The 16,742-nt window shown below is 39.7% G+C and overlaps 1 protein-coding gene across 4 annotated transcripts in view; it reads right to left on the minus strand.

The window, feature by feature from the left end:
* The window catches only part of grin2da (glutamate receptor, ionotropic, N-methyl D-aspartate 2D, a), a 141,964-nt gene that overhangs the window by 36,131 nt on the left and 89,091 nt on the right, over nucleotides 1–16,742 (minus strand). For all 4 annotated transcript variants that reach the window (XM_058618611.1, XM_058618612.1, XM_058618610.1 and 1 more), the window contains 4 exons: nucleotides 14,802–14,916; nucleotides 8,417–8,622; nucleotides 6,522–6,690; nucleotides 2,678–2,831 (listed from right to left, as the gene is read on the minus strand). In XM_058618611.1, the coding sequence (XP_058474594.1) occupies nucleotides 2,678–2,831; nucleotides 6,522–6,690; nucleotides 8,417–8,622; nucleotides 14,802–14,916 (644 nt within the window). The remainder of the gene's footprint in view (nucleotides 1–2,677; nucleotides 2,832–6,521; nucleotides 6,691–8,416; nucleotides 8,623–14,801; nucleotides 14,917–16,742) is intronic.

A 16,742-nucleotide genomic window follows, 5' to 3' on the forward strand; every position in this document is an offset into this window, starting at 1 on the left:
CAACTACTTCCTGCAGAATCAGGATTTTATGTCCATATGATTAAAAATGTTTCTTTTTATTTGGACGTGTTAAAACAGGAAACGTTTCCACAGAATACACCATCACTGAAGGTAGCTTTAATTTACCAATTCACAGATTATCCTTCCCTCAGTGGTTTCCCTCTAATCTGACAGATGACACAACTTTTCCAAAGCATAAATATTGTGTTTTTCATGTTTTTGCCTCAAAAACCTTGTAACACCCTCCACACTGAGCGTCTGAACAAATCACCACTTTCATTCATTCACTTTTTGTGTGTGTTTGTCCTTGTGTCCTTGTGAGGACCAGTGTCACTCAGCAAAAACAAAGATTGTTTATCTTTATTATTATCGAGTAATAAATATGTGTTGCTTTATATTTTGTGCATGTTTGTCATTTATTGTTTAACTCTGTTCCTGGATTTACTGACGCACTCGTGTGTGTGTGTGTGTGTGTCCTCATTTTTAATTTGTTTTTTCATCCTTGTAGAAATGCTGTTGACTTTAATCCTGTAAAATACTGCACATCCCAGTTGTTCAATCAGAACAAAAGTGTGTAAATAATTACACGACGCACCGCAAACAGCCAAGGTCGGGTATTTGATTTATTTGCAGGGTGTGAAGCAGCTGTGTGTTGTTTTCAAAGTGTCGTCAGCCTGGATTTAAGACATGAGGAGGGTTTTATTTCACATTCATGTATTCTCTTAGTCAGTGCTGGTGTCTGTTTTCTCGCATTCACACATTTAAAAATCTCTTCATCTTCTGATACAACAACCATAAATAAATCAGTAAAAAAGACAAACAGCGTCTGTGTCGCTCTCACAACACTGGAATTAAAATAACCAATGATCACTTGCACAAATAAATCATAAAAAAGGACTATTTGTTTGATAATGACTAATAAAACATTAAACATGTATTTTATTTCAAAAGAATAAGTTATGAAATAGAATGTAAAAAATAAGAAATACAGATTTTTTTTAAGATTATAAAACAAAACATAAAATAAGTTTTATTCTTTGAAAAGAACATAATATAACGTCATTTTATTTACAAACCTGAACCTGCCGCAGATCACAGTAGATAATGACAGAACAAATATATTTACTGACCCGAGATATGGCCAACATCACAGAAACAGACTGAACCTGACGTGCACACACACGAACAGTAATGTCATGTGAAATTTTTGTACAAAAAATATTACTTGCGTCAAATGAACTGTGGAAAAAATGGTAATTAACAGAAAGGGTTACAAAAAACCTCCAAAATCCATAGGATAAAAAATAAAAAATAAAAATTATACTATAAAACCACTTTGTTTATAAAAACAAAAACTAAAGCTAACAAAATCCACATTAAAATGTTTACAAAAAAGTTAGATAAGTCATGAAAAACTAAAAAACTGTGACTATAGTTAAAAACAAAAACCACATTACTAACCGAAAAAGAAACTTGAAGTGAAAGTTTACAAAAACACATTCTAATTTTCTGATACTCAGCTTAACTTTGGGAAGTTAACTTTCAGGATTCTGGGGGCGGAGCTTTGATAAAAGGCAAAAGGTTTGAGTCACTAAACGAAATAATCAACATGTTTAAGTTGTTTTGTGTAAAAATACTTAATGTCACTGCATCATACATATGTACATACATATATATGTATGTATATATATATATATATATATATATATACATACATATATATGTACATATGTACGTATATATGTAAGCAACAGTGATAATAATGAATTATTCTACTGTGACAGTTGCTTTAACTCTCCTGTGTCTGGTGTCCAAATGTTTGACTCAGCAGAAGCTGTGTCTTCGTCTCTGATGGACGAGAACAGCAAAGAAGAAACTGCTGGTTTCTGTCTCACGTCTCACACCATGGTTTAATGTCCAGAAGGCAGAGAGCGAGAGAGCGAGTAAAGCTCTCAGCTCATAAAGTCTGGACGTCCTCAGTGTGACCTCACCACAACACACAGTGGATTTACTGCTGCATTACAACAGAAAGACTCTGTCTTCTTCTTAAACACAACAGTTTAAAGCTTGGACGCCGCCAGCATGTTAGAATTAAATCAGTGATCATATAAAAACTCGGTCTGTGAAACCATGAAGCTGCAAATTTAGCTGGAAACTGGGTCATAATTTTAATTAATGTTGATTAAAAAAATCTGCTCAGAGAAAGAAAGAAATCATTAGAACTGAACCATGTTGGTTTGTGGACAAAACACTGATCTACATTTTTCAAAAAATTATTTTTCCCCAAAAACCCAATTTAAAAAAAACTAAAATCCAACTAAACAATTTTTATTTTTTTTCCAGAAAGGAATCCACAAATGAATAAATTATGGAGGTATGATTAACGTTCAAGATGATTAAACTATTCAAACAAACTTTTGTCAGATGATAAAATATAAGATTTTAAGTTGAAATCAAAAATGTTTTCAGTTCATTTAGAATTTTCTCAATTTTCTTTAATTGCTATTCATAATTCTTTAAGTATCTCTTTCTAAAAATCTAATATTAATTTAATATTAATTCAAAATAATTGACACAAAAATGACACAAAATCAGGTGACTTCACGACCTTTAACCTTTTTTCTTTCTCAACGTGAAACAATGCAACAACTTGACTGAAGAAAAGAAAACAACTCACCGAGGAAAGCAGAAGGCGAGACGGTGCCGTTGCTACGGGAAACCATGACGCTGATGCCGGTCTCCACGAACGGCACGGAGAACTCCACGACCTCCGACCTCTCTTCGTTGATGGTGAGAGAACCGATGGCCATGTCGGCGCGGTGAGAAACCACCTGGAGAAGAAAGAACAAGGACACAGTGAGGTGATTGTGTAAAACTTCTTCTTGTAAACAGCCAGAACATCTTCTCAGTGAGGCCTCTTCTTCTTCTTCTTCTTCGTTCTCAGTCTGTAAATGAGGCCCAGGTGGTCAGAGGGCGAAGGAGCGAGGAGGATCACAGCTCGCTCTTGTTCCACTTGGCAGGAAACAGGTTGTGTGAGTGGAGCTGAGGGACGGTGGAGGTGAGAAGGTTCTGGCTCTGGACCACGGGTTCATTAGTCGGAGTCCTGGCCTGGAGAAAGACCAGAGTCTCTGCGGTTCCAAGCATCTGAGACGCCGACAATTACACTGTTAAAGTCACAGACCTTTGTTCATAGTGTGAGGACAAGGAGATTTAAACTGTGACTTTGAAGAAAGCAGCAAATGGAGCTGACAGCAGGTGGCAACGTGACTAAGAGTGATCAATATTTAAGGAGGTAATCACTATAAACTGATGTGGAGAACATGTTCCCGTCTTTATCTCACTGTTACACAACATTAAAAAATAAGACATTAGAACTTAGTGATGGAGGCAGCAGTGTGTGTGTGTGTGTGTGTGATGTTAAAATCACTGATTTCTCTTTGGGCTTTGGTGTGGGAGAGTGAGTGGTTTATAAACTTCAGTTTCCTGTTGGCAAAGTCTGTGTAACAGTGAGATTAAGACTTGAACGTGTTCCTAAGATATCGTCGACTTAAACTGACGTGAAATAACCAAACACACGTGTTCACATACTGCGATCATTCGGAGCCTCTGTCTGAATCCATGTCGTTAATGGGTTTTACTACTGGAGACAGCAGTGTCTCACACACACACACACACACATTATGTCTCTGCCACTTTCTTCCTCTCTCTAATCTCTGCGACAGCCTCGCTCCGTGTTTCCTCTCGTCTTCTTCCATCGGGTCCAATCCTGCGTCGCTCCCGAGATGCGTTTTAAAGGATTTGATGGAGGATAAAGACGATTTCACAGGAGCCCTGGAATCAAACGGCCCTTCTTTTGTAAACGCAACAAAAGACGAGAGGAAAAAACCCACAAAACTAAAGTGAATGAAAACTGATGGTGCTCTGGTACAGACACACACACACACACAAATAGAGAAAGAAAAAGTGTTTGGAATAAATTCTCAGAGTAAACAAAGGCTGAAATGAAGGTTCACATTTTCATTGACTTTTAATTCAAGTGTTGTTCAGGCTGCTGTCACAGTCATTTTTGAGTAACAAATGTTTTGTTTTTTTAAATCATCATCTTTTACTTTCACCTTACTGTCTGATAAGACTTTTGTTGGTGCTGTCACACACGAAAACTCCTGAAAACTGCGGTCTGACCAAGTTTTAGCAGGAATTATAGAATTATATATATTACAGTCTTGTATAAAGTACCTAAAAGCTGTTTTACTGGAGTAAAAGTACAAGTACCAGATTTAGAAGTAGAACTCACTTTTTTATAATATTACTAAAAGTAGAAATTCTTTATGAAATTTACTGTACTTATGTATCAAAAGTAATTTTTTCATATAAAATGTACTTAAATTGAAGAAGTAATATAGTTGAGATTATAGTTCAGATTACAGTATTTGTACTTTTCACGGTGCTCCTCCTTCATCCTTTCAGCAACAGAAAGTGTTCAAACATCAAAAGGTTCAGTTTATTCTCGACATGACGGCTGTGGCTTTTCAGCTTCTTTAAGCATCTGTGTTGGGATCCTTCTTTGAAAAAGCTTCTACTTTCGGCAAACATTCAGCTGGAGACTTCACTTTAAACTTTACTCTAAACTCTTCAGCTTTTTGTGTTCCACTCAAACGAATTTGGAGAAATCTTCAACTCCTCAAAAGCTCTCTCGTCTTTGAAATGCCTCTAGTTTGGCGAAACCTTCAGCTCAGAGACTTCATTTAAACTTTAATCCAATCACAACACCGTCAATTATTCAGCTTTTCACTTCAGCTACACCCTCTTTTTCTTTAACTACTTGTGAGCTTCTTGGATCTGCACAACAACGTCACAGGGATAAGAAATGGAGTCAGGATTCAGAGGAAGACTGTAAGGAGGACAATGTTGAGGAGCTGTGAACTGCGGAAAGAAACTGTTGCTTTCCTGCAGAGGGCAGCGTTGCACTTGGTCTTTATTAGAAGAAGAAGAAGAAGAAGAAGAAGGAATAGCACACAGGAGACTTCCGTCATGTCTCTATTCATCTTCAGCGTCTTTTGAGGGACAAGCGGTCTTCAAAATGTGATTAGAAACTTCGTGCACAACCTGCTGGAACTTAGAAGATCACGTCATTGTGCCACCTACTGGCAACAAGCCATCAAAGCCATCAAAGCCATCAAAGCTATCAGAGCCGTGAAATTGGTGTGGGCCAAAGAGTCCTTTGATACCTTTGACGTTTCTCTTTCCTTTTATGTCTTTCTTTCCTTTGAAAACTTTGATAACACAGCTGATTCCCACTACTGCACTAGTTTTCATAAACACAAGAAAGACAGTGTGGACTACATTGACCTTGAAAGAAAAGACATACAAGATCGTCTTCAGAAGATGGATACTCTGAACAACCTGGTCCTCCAGAGCGAGGCTGAGCTCCAGGTGGCGCTGCCAAATCCTGCACCTCAGGCCAGAGACATACAGTCTCCTCAGACTGACACGTCCAGCACTGAGACTCTCAATGAGAAACTGGATAGCCTGGAGAAGGTCAACGCTGAGCTTAAACACAAACTCCGGGCTCAGCAGTACATCAACGCCACCCTGAACCGAGAAGCTTCCAGACTCTGTGTCGTCCTGGAGACTGAGAGGGAGGAGAAAGCAAAAGAGAAGCGCTCGCTGATGTTAAAGCTCGTGAGGGAGTGGACCTGCAGGAACATGCTGGAAAAGCAGCTGCGGGAGATGGACAAGGCTCATCTGCAGGACATGAAGGTCCAAGGGGAGCAAGTCAAACTCCTCCGTGGAGAAGTCAGCAAGCTGAGAAGGGAGAAGCTGAGCAGTGAGGAGCTGTCCACCAGCAAGGAGGAGAAAGAACAGGACAAAGGAGAAGGATTCGGTGGTCAACAGGTACATGGAGGAGAAGACCTGTGGAGCGCTGGCAGAAGAACTGCCAAACAAGGAGGACAATGCTCATCAAACCTGATCTGAACTGCTTTGTCCACTGTCCAGGACTTTGATTTGAGATGTAATTGGTGCCAAAAATGAGATTTAGTTTACGGCTCAAAGGAAACCCTCATGTCTGCAGAATCTGGTAACTCTACGACTAACAGGTTCCAGGGGCTGACATTAGGGGGCAGAGTTGAGATAGATTTAGATATTATTGGCAAAATGTATGTAGGTTTTCAGGCATTCAGGCATAATTACCTTTTTTTTAACATTCAATGATTTTAAATATAGAAACAAAGGGAGTAGTTAGTGAAACTAATAAATGCTGGTTTTTATTGTTTTGTGATGGTATTTTGTTAATAAATGTTGTCGGATTAATGAAAATGATACAAATTGGACCTTTAAACTGATAATAATTACACCAGTGACTCCCAAAGTCTGGGTCAGGACCCACAGATGGGTCACAGGAGATATTTTTGTGTCCTTACTGAATTTTAAGTTGTGTGCACATGTTTTAAATAAAGTTGGAATTAATTTACCATGGAAATGATTCATTTTCAATTCCCGTGGGAAAACGTGGCGCTCACCTCTCCCACCATGCCGTTCCACTCCCCGTCGATGTTCTTCCCGTGTCGGCCGTTGGTCACCAGGTAAAGGTCGTAGGTGAAGCCCACGATCTTGGCCAGACGCTTCAGGACGTCGATGCAGAAACCTTTGCAGCAGTGCTTCATGGGTCCGGTGCCGTCCACCACCAAACTGAGAAAACAAACAACGACACGATCTGAGGACGGCTTTTCACCGAGGACAGCCGCAGCCGGACAGACGGAGACAAACAGATAAGCACCTTGAGGACATGGTGAGAAAGTAAGAGGACACATGGGGACGGTGGAGACGAGCGAATCAGATCGCTGTGGAAATTAAATTAAATTAAATTAAATTAAATTAAATTAAATTAAATTAAATTAAAATAAAATAAAATAAAATAAAATAAAATAAAATAAAATAAAATAAAAATTTAATTAAATTAAATTAAATTAAATTAAATTAAATTAAATTAAATTAAATTAAATGGGACATATTATACCCTATTTCCCCAATTAAAATAGTTCCCTGGTGTCCTAATGAACATGTCAGTGACATGCTTTGGTCAAAATACCATAAGGATGAAGCACCATAGCAGTTCAATAACCCTGCTAAACCCGCCCCTTTCAGAACGCTCTGTTTTGGGGTTTCTGATTTGTCCTCTTTACAGCGCTCACACGCTAAGATCCTTTTCCCTCTGCTCCATTCCTCTCCCCCTCCCTCCACTAGTTCTGTGACAATATCAACATGGCAGCGTGCGTGGAAAACAGCGAGAGTGGCGTCACAGGATGAGACGTCCGACACAAGGATCAAGCCGAACACTGACGAACTGTAAATCAGTTAAAAACACTTAGGGACAGCACTGCTGATCGCTGCATAAACAGCTGCTGTATGTGACTGTATCAGACTGAGTCTGTGCTCCGGTCATGGAGGACGTACTGAACAAATATTTTTAATTAGGACGTGTCAGAATGGTCAGTTATGACCTCTATTTGACCTTTTCTTAAAAATGTGTGTGTTTGTACGTCGGTGAAATACGGTCGCTGACTAAATATCTGATCTAATCTAAGCTGATGTGAAGTGGTGCGAACACACGTTTGCTGACTTTATCCGGCACATTAGCTTCATATATAAAATCCTCTGAGGCTGGAAGTTTGTGTAAAACACTGTGCTCCACTGTGCAGCCACCAACAGCACACTTGTCCCTCCGCGTTGACATAATACCGCTCTTCCTCCCTCGCCTGCACTCTCGCAGGGACAAGGTGGAGCTAAGGTGGAGCTCTCCAAGTAAACATTCGCGGTAAAATGCGCATGCTGCCGTCATAATCGCAGGGAATTCAACATTGCATGTTTTATCGCCTATACTTACACTAAGGGGGACCACGAAAACATGACGGAGTATTCTTTTTCCACACTTTGGCGACTGGTAGGGCCTCCAGAGTCCCAAATATAAGTATTAAAATGGTTAAAAAGTTGATTTTGCATAATATGTCCCCTTTAAATGAAATTAAATTTATTATGGTTTTATTTTTTTAAATGAGATTCAACAACAAATAACAAGCCTTTTATTTTATTTTATAAGTTTAGATTCTCAATTGAATCTGTGAAAAAAACCTAAAACTATAAAACACAGATTATTTTCTCCTGCTGCTTCAAACCTTCCATAATCTCTGCCTCTGAGAAAACGAGGTTATTTAGTGATGTTTTAATTCGCTGATCCATGAGAAGAGTCAATCTTTACCTGCGTGTGTGTGTGTGTGTAACAGACATTTCACTTTTAGAGGGGATCAGAGCAGAAGGGACTTTCTGGTTTTTCCCGTCTAAACACTGATGTAGAAACACTGTCATGTTCTGTGACGGTTCATAAAGTTCTCAGTGAGGTCATGTTGGTGCTTCTCACCTGGAGTTGAGGGGCATACGACAGGGCACAGAGTCTCTGATGCAGGAGCTGGTCCCGGGATCAGCAGGCTCCACGATAACGAAGGGCCGCTCCTCCAGAGTGACCACGCGGAGGTGCTGCGAGTCGTCCAGAGGCTTCAGGAAGGAGCCGTAACGAGACCAGGGATGATAGCGGAGACGCAGGTTTCCGTTCTCCCACCAGCCCACCTGACAGAAAACATATAAATAAAAAAAACATGCTGTTTGTCAAAGAATTCACAAGAAAAAATGTCTCCTTCAGTTTTTTTTCAGACGTGTCCTCAGACGTGCCCTCAGACGTGTCCTCAGACATGCCCTTAGACGTGCCCTCAGACGTGTCCTGAGACGTGCCCTCAGACGTGTCCTCAGACGTGTCCCCAGACGTGCCCTTAGAAGTGTCCTCAGACGTGTCCTCAGACATGCCCTCAGACGTGCCCTCAGACGTGCCCTTAGACGTGTCCTCAGACGTGTCCCCAGACGTGCCCTCAGACGTGTCCTCAGACACTCCCACTAATCCCAGTCGTCCCCCACGAGGACGGCGGTGTTGTAATCGTTTTCTAAATTGAAGACAGTATTGTCAGTAATGGCTGTTGGTCTGTGTTCGGACACGTTGTCTCCGCTGGGTGTTTTTTTACATCCTCACCTCCCGAGGACAACGTTATAAATCACACAATAACGGGGGACTGGACACCTGCGATAACACGTTGGTAAGTGTTTTCCATGAGGAACATTATTTCTGCGTGAAGTGCAGCCTCCGGTCTGACGCTGCAACACTTTTACACGTTCAGATGAGACTGAGATTTTGTTTTTCTTCTCTTTTTTCCTTCATATTAAAAGGACAATTTAAGCTTTTTGAAGTGTGCTTGTATGAGGTACTGACACGTTCTCATCGCCGGGTAAACGCTGCACGCACCTTTAACGTAGACGAGCAAACCCAACTCTAGTAAATCATAACTGCCAGAGGAGACATTAGGACAAAAAACAAAAGGTTGAATGTGTGTCAGCCTCAGAATGTGTTTGCTGATTTTATCTCCCCATGAGTGAGTGAGTGTTTTCTTCAACAGGAAACTGAAGTCTGTAACCACTCACTCTCCCACACCAAAGTCCAGAGAGAAAACCTGCAGGGTCTGCAGGGATACAGGAGCTGCTGGTCCTCTGCTGCCTCGTGTGGTCACTTTGTGTCACTGGGGTCAATATGAATGAAGGACTTTAAAAGCCAAATATAAACAACAACATAGTGGATCGACAACTCCTGTGTGTGATGTTAAAATCACTGATTTTCTGAGGAGGTTTGGTGTGGGAGAGTGCAGGGAGGAGTTTTCAGTCAGAAAAGCCGCCTGAAGTAGCAAAGACATTCTTAAACTTAATCTTTGGACGTTATTGTAGTGTTTTAAAAAGGTCTGACGTGGACCAAACAACTATTTACTGCAAATGTAGAGATGTGGAACGACAACACGAGCAATTTACTCTCACCACCTGAGCAGAAAACTCTGTCTTGGTCCAGATATTAAAGATCTAACATCAGTCACTCTTGTATCACTGATACAAGTAACGAGAGGCTCTTAAGCGTTTGGGCACCTGCGATAGAAACAGGACTTGAGCGTAGATTTGAAAAACCTGGTCTCGCTCATCTTTTATTCACACTGTGTCTTTGTGCTTTTCCACCGTGTTCCCGTCGTCTCCTCCGTCACTCTCGCCGCTGCAGTCGTTTGTTGGTTTGTCCTCTTCTTCACCTCTCTAACAGCGCCCACATTAACTGGAGTAAATGCTTTCTGCTGCACTTTAAACACTACAAGACTCCACAATTAATATGTACCGTGGTTTGGTATGTTGTGTGCTTCTCGCGTTACCATGGAGCTCAGATAGAAGCAGACTCGGAGATGACACCGGCTCTAAAATGAACATTCACTCACTCACTCACACACACACACACACACACGCTCGCTCGGAGGAGGAGAGGTGACACGGAAAGAGCAGTTTCAGCTCCAGCTCCAGCAGGATTTACAGCAACAGCAGCTGCTCACAGTGTGAACAGCCCAGAGAAACAACATGGTCGGATCACGGGCTCCAAGCTGAGGCCCACTCACACACCTCAGAGAAAAGGCAGGAGAAGGAGATTCAAACTCTGACTCTGGAGAAAAGAGCAGCTGTCCTGGGGCTGACAGCAGGGGGCGAGGCTACTGCAAGATGTTTCAATATTAAAGGGCAGTTTCCTGGCCAACAATGGTGTAATCACTTTAAACAGAATATGTGAAGAATATGTGATATTGCAACTACTTTACAGCCTGAGACACTTGATCTCACTCTCAGTGAAAACAAAATGGCTGCCAACGAACAGATTTTTGCTTCACTAAAATAAACTCAAGTTTAAGAGTCAGTTTGAGTCTACGTCATCTTAAGAACATGTTCACTGTTACACAGACTTCCAACAGGAAACTGACGTTTGTAACAACACCAAACCCCATAGAAAAGTTAGCATCCATGCCCAATAAAATACCCTGATTTTAGCCACTTAATAAAAGACTTGGCTCATAAAATCTCCATCAGCTTAAGTCTACGATATCTTAATAACATGTTCACATCTTTATCTCACCGTTAGACAGACTTTTTCAACAGGAAACAGAAGTTTCTCTCCCACACCAAAGCCCATAGAGAAAATCAGTAATTTTAGCTCACAGGGACACAGGAGCTGCTGGTCTACAGCTGCCTCGTGTGGTCACTTTGTGTCACTGTGGTAAATATGGTGGTAAATATGAATGACAGATTTTAAAAGCCGAAGTGACAAAATAAGACATTTGAACTCAGTGATGGGGGCAGCAGTGGATCAACAACTCCTGTGTGTGATGTTAAAATCACTGATTTTCTCTATGGGGTTTGGTGTGGGAGAGTGAGTGCTTTACAAGCTTTCCAGTTTCCTGTTGGAAAAGTCTGTGTAACAGTGAGATAAAGACGTGAACATATTATGAGATATTGCAGACTTGTTTCACACTGGTTTGTAGATGTAGGGGGCGCTCACAGCACAGTCGTGAAGCGGGAAACCCCCAATGTTTTTCACGGAGACGGTAGTTGTTATATTTCTGACGGACTGTCGTCTTAAGGTATATAATGTTTTTAAAAAAGTATAACTCAATCATAACCACTGCACAAAATTCACTAAAATCACAACATGAGACATCAACATAAGCCTGGAGAGTGTTTTCCACAGATAATGTGGTCATAGTGTGTTTGAGTGACAGACTTCTCACATCCACTCTCCTCAGAGGTCTGATATTCTTCTACTTTTAAGGGAAATATAAATTCCCTTGTGATATGTTATAAAAAGTCTGACATTTCCAGAGGAAAAAGAAAAAGGCAACACAGGAGAGTTACTTCCTACAGGAATTCACAGAGAGCGAGCGAATAAATGACTGTAAAACAGATCAATCATCGATTAAAGCTAACAATCGACTTTAAAAGAGCCATTACGTTGTAGAAGGGACAATAATCAATACATTGATCCTCTCAGCAGCAGCAGCAGAAGCATCAGCAGCAGTATAAACATCAGCAGCAGAAACAACAGCAGCAGAAACAACAGCAGAAGAAACAACAGCAGCAGCAGCAGAAACAAGAGCAGCAGAAGAAACAGCAGAAGCAGAAACAGCAACAGCAACAGCAGAAGAAACAGCAGAATCAGAAACAGCAGCAGCAGAAACAGCAGAATAAAAAAAGCAGAAACAGCAGCAGCAGAAGAAACAGCAGCAGCAGAAACAGCGCGAGCAGAAGAAGCAGCAGCAGAAGAAACAGCAGAAGCAGAAACAGCAGCAGCAGAAACAACAGCAGAAGCAGAAACAGCAGCAGCAGCAGCAGCAGCAGCAGCAGAGATGAAACTCATCACTGTCTGAGATCTTTTCATACAAATCCCAAACAGTCAGTGATGAGAACAGCAATGATAGAAAAGCAGTGGTGTCCCGGGAAGCAGCAGAATGACACAGTGCTTCGCTGGAGTCGGCAGAAAAACACATTTCATTCATTCATTCACAAGAAAAACGATTTTTTTCTTATCACAGAATAAATGTGAAGGTAAAATAACGTGTCTGAGTGTTTGTTTACGGACAGTATTTGTATTTCTTTGTAATGTTACAAAGTACAAAGTTACTCCACCATATCTCCTCTAACTCTCTTTGTTACTCGTTACTACAAAATAAAATCAGAAGAAGAAGAGTTGCTATTATGGGGATTTTGATGAAATGCTTAACACAACAGTTTTCATCCATTCACACATCTTTCACAAGCTGCAACATGGGGTTAAGCGTTGAGCTAAAAGACATATATAGACTAGCAGAGCCAGGAATTGAACCCACAACCTTCCATTTGAAAGACAACTCACCCTACCACTGAGCCACCATGGCTCAACCCGAACTCCTCATTTTTTAATACTTTCATAAACTTTAAGATAATAATAATAATATTATTATTATTATAATAAAAAAGTGACTTCAACGTCTGCCAAAGTCATCAGTAACTGTAATCTCAACTGTAATCACAACTATAATCTCAACTGTAATCTGAACTATAACCTCAACTATAATCTAAACTGTAATCTCAACTATAATCCAAACTATAATCTCAACTATAATGTGAACTGTAATCTGAACTGTAATCTGGTCTATAATCTCAACTGTAATCAGAATGTACACAATAAAATGTCAACATGATTTTTAACGCAGAAACAAAAAGTGAAATAATCTTTCTTTCTTTTTCGACATAAAAATGTTGATAAAACATAAAAATAAAATGTATTTGGCAACTTTTTTTTTAATCTCAAATGAAATTATATTCAGGGTAATTTGTCGGGTTAATTAGATTAAATGTTGCTGCTTTCATTGTTATGATTCATAAATGGAACACTTAACCCAGAATCATTAATCCTTCATCTGTGAGAACATGTGCTGATACTGGATTAGATTAGATCAGACTAGATTAGACCAGATCAAATTGTAATGGGTTACTGTGTTTTTTGTGTTTTCTTTTTTATTACTGAATTCATTTTACATCAAAAATACGTTCATGTTGTAAACTATTTATCATCCATATAAAAAACAAACAATTATTTTTTAATCTTGTGAAATATTGTCATATTATTATTATTATTATTATTATCATTAATATTGTGATGTCTTTTTCTGTAGTTATTTTTGACATGACCGCCCCCTGCTGACCAGACTGGACTCTCATCGTCCTCCGGGTCTTTGAGTTTGAGGTGCGTTGTTACAGAAACAGACGGAGGTCGTGAATAAAAAGGTCTACTTTAATTAATCCTAATCAAGCTTGTGTTTAAATATTACTTCCTGCTTCTTATTAAAAAAACTCTAATTACGATTGTGACTCAGCCCAGGCTCCATGAAATGACATCCCTATAAGAGGCAAACGCTGAGATGATGGCGCGCTGGAAACTTAATCATGAGATGAATTCTTTTTTTAAATCAAAAATGGTAGTGCATTTATTTATTTCTGCTGCAGCAGAGTTCACGTGAGTTCACGCTTTTATTTTATTAAAGAGAATATGCTCTGTGTTTAAAAACGTTGCCTTGTGATACCAGAGGCAGAAAAAGTGAAATCCTAATCTGTGCTAATGTTTTCTTTCTTTCCTTTCTCTTCTTCTGCTGAATGAAGCCTGAGATTCTGTCGAGGAGACGCGTTACCGTCTCATTGTCTACAAGATATAAGAAGAAGATATAAGAAGAAGAAAAGTGACAGATAAGAGCTGATTTCTGCTCTTTCGCTGCTCTTTTATCTGATCTGATGTTCAGGTGAAGAATGGTGGGAAAGAAAATTGCCAGTGAAGTCATGTCAGGAAATATTCCCTCAGGATTACATTCACATCTTTACATTCTACACATTAGATGCATAATGTTGTTTTTTACAGACGAGTTAAAGAAAGACCTAAATCTGCTTTAATTAACGGTAAAAATTAGGTCACTTTTAAAGTTTTAAATGTGCAAATTTCTTTAAAATTCATCATTTATTAGTGAAGTTTCATGTTAAATGCGACTGGGCTTCATCATGGGCTACAAAGGTCGACAGGAAGTCGCTAACAAACTAAAGGTTCAATTCAATGTAGCCTTATACTGAAGCTAAGCTAACTCCTGACATCCATCAGTGAGTTTAAATCTGCTCATTGACTTAACTCTATAATGTTGTAGGGGTTTTTGCCTTAAGTGAGACAGCAGAAAAGTAGAAGACAGTGAGAGACAGTGAGACAGGAGAAAAGTCAAAGTGAACTGTGATGACTGTGCTTATTTTAATGATGCGTGAAATTGTGGACAATAGTGTGGACACTGTGGTGATGATGGACAGGACACTGTGGCGATGATGGACAGGACACTGACCTCCTCCCAGCCTCTGCCGTTGGTGTAGGAGATGACGTCAATGAGCGGGTTGGACAAGTAGCCGTCACTGTTGAAGGAGTAATCCCGTCCACCGATAGAGATGTTGGTGAAATACCTGAGAGAGCAGACATGTGAGCAGAAATGTGAGACAAGTGTCCTCTATAACCAGACAGGTAAGAGTCCAGTCACCTGTGGATCCAAGTTTACGAACACCTGTGTTTATAAACCCGACTGCGACGTCTCACTGCGAGACAGACTTTTCCAACAGGAAACTGAAGTAAGTCAAGCCAGCTGCTGGTCTACTGCTGCCTCGTGTGGTCACTTTCTGTCACTGAGGTAAGTCAGAACAAAGGACTTTAAATGCCAAATTGTTAAAAATAAGACATTAGAACTTAGTGATGGAGGCAGCAGTGGATCAACAACTCCTGTGTGTGTGATGTTAAAATCACTGATTTTCTCTATGGGGTTTGGTGTGGGGGCGTTTAGCATACTTGAAATTCCAGTTCAGAAAGGCTATCTTGTAGTGAGATGAAGCAGTAAATGCACTAAAGATGATGTTGAATCTATGTGGTTCTTCTTCCTTGGAGTTTCTAAAATCGTTTTTGTGCCACAGTCACACTTCAACCACCAGAACCACCTTTATCACAAGCTCATAATGTACGACATATAATCTTCAGAATGATTCAGTAAAATATAGATTTGCAGAAAAAAATCACACTTGATTTAGTTTTCGAGAAACAAGACACCGAGACGTTGCTGCTCTTGTGAAAAATTCTCGAGTAAAGAAAGAAAAGCTGCGGAGGTGGAGCCGAGCTCCTCACTGCAGGGAGCAAATATTAGAGAATCCGTGTCGGTATAAGACAAACACATTTCTCCTGATATGAAAGGAAATCACATTGTTGCAAGTGTGTAAAGAGGGGATGAAGAAGCAGAGACGCCAGAGACGAGATAAAGAGCCCAGTCCACACAAATGTGTCTCTGTTTTCAGCTGCGACGACAAATCAGCAACGTGTGGACGGGTGAATTTATTTAACACAAAAGCAAAGATTGTGTGTGAAGACAGAGAGAATGAGAAGAATGTTTTTACCTTTGATGTTTTTTTTAAATGGAACATCAAAGCATCTTAATGAAACACAGATGAAAAAGGCTGAAAAACATGTGGAGAAAAAGCGTCATGGAGTGGAATCTGACTTCAAAACAAAACCCACAGAGATACAGTCACTAAAACAGTCAAGAGAAAGTCTCTCCTCGTGTTAATCTCTAAACATTTACATATCAAACAGAGAAGAGTCCTGCTGATGTGTCAACGTCAGGAAAGAGTTTGTGTTTTTCTCTCTCTTCTGAAAACAGAGAATCGTGTTTGTTTAACAGAGTGGAGAAAAAGTGGGGAAAAGACACATAAGATATATTTATAACAAGAATTCACAAGTCACATTTTAGAAAACAAACCTAAAGCCACATTTTCAAAAGCTTCTGAAAAGAGAATAGTGTGAGAACAAGTGTCATCTGCAAAGAGTGGAAAACTGAAGAGAAAGAAACAAGTTCTGATGATGTGAAAATGTATCATTTTAACCTAATATCACGTTTATAAGCTAGCTAGTTTTGTAAGAACAAAGCAGAGAGTCATCTGCAAAAGGACAATGCACAAAAAATGGAGCGTACAGGAAAATGTAAGTATGACAGAGTCGATATTTTAAAATCTTTGGTGTTTTCTCTTTCGAGTCTCAAAATTAAGTGTAGAAAAACAAAGCGGAGAGTCATCTGCAAAGAAAACAGACAAAAAACCTCAGTTCTGTTGATGTAAAGTGTGTAATATATTTAAAAATTAGGAATTTAAAAGTCATCTGTAAAAAGTCCTGTTGATCTTAAGACGTATGATATAGAGTCGATATTTAAAGAAACAACACATCTGTGAAAAAAATACTAAAAACTGAAATATTT

This window comes from Solea solea, chromosome 20 (assembly GCF_958295425.1).
Source record: "Solea solea chromosome 20, fSolSol10.1, whole genome shotgun sequence".
Classification (NCBI taxonomy): domain Eukaryota; kingdom Metazoa; phylum Chordata; class Actinopteri; order Pleuronectiformes; family Soleidae; genus Solea; species Solea solea.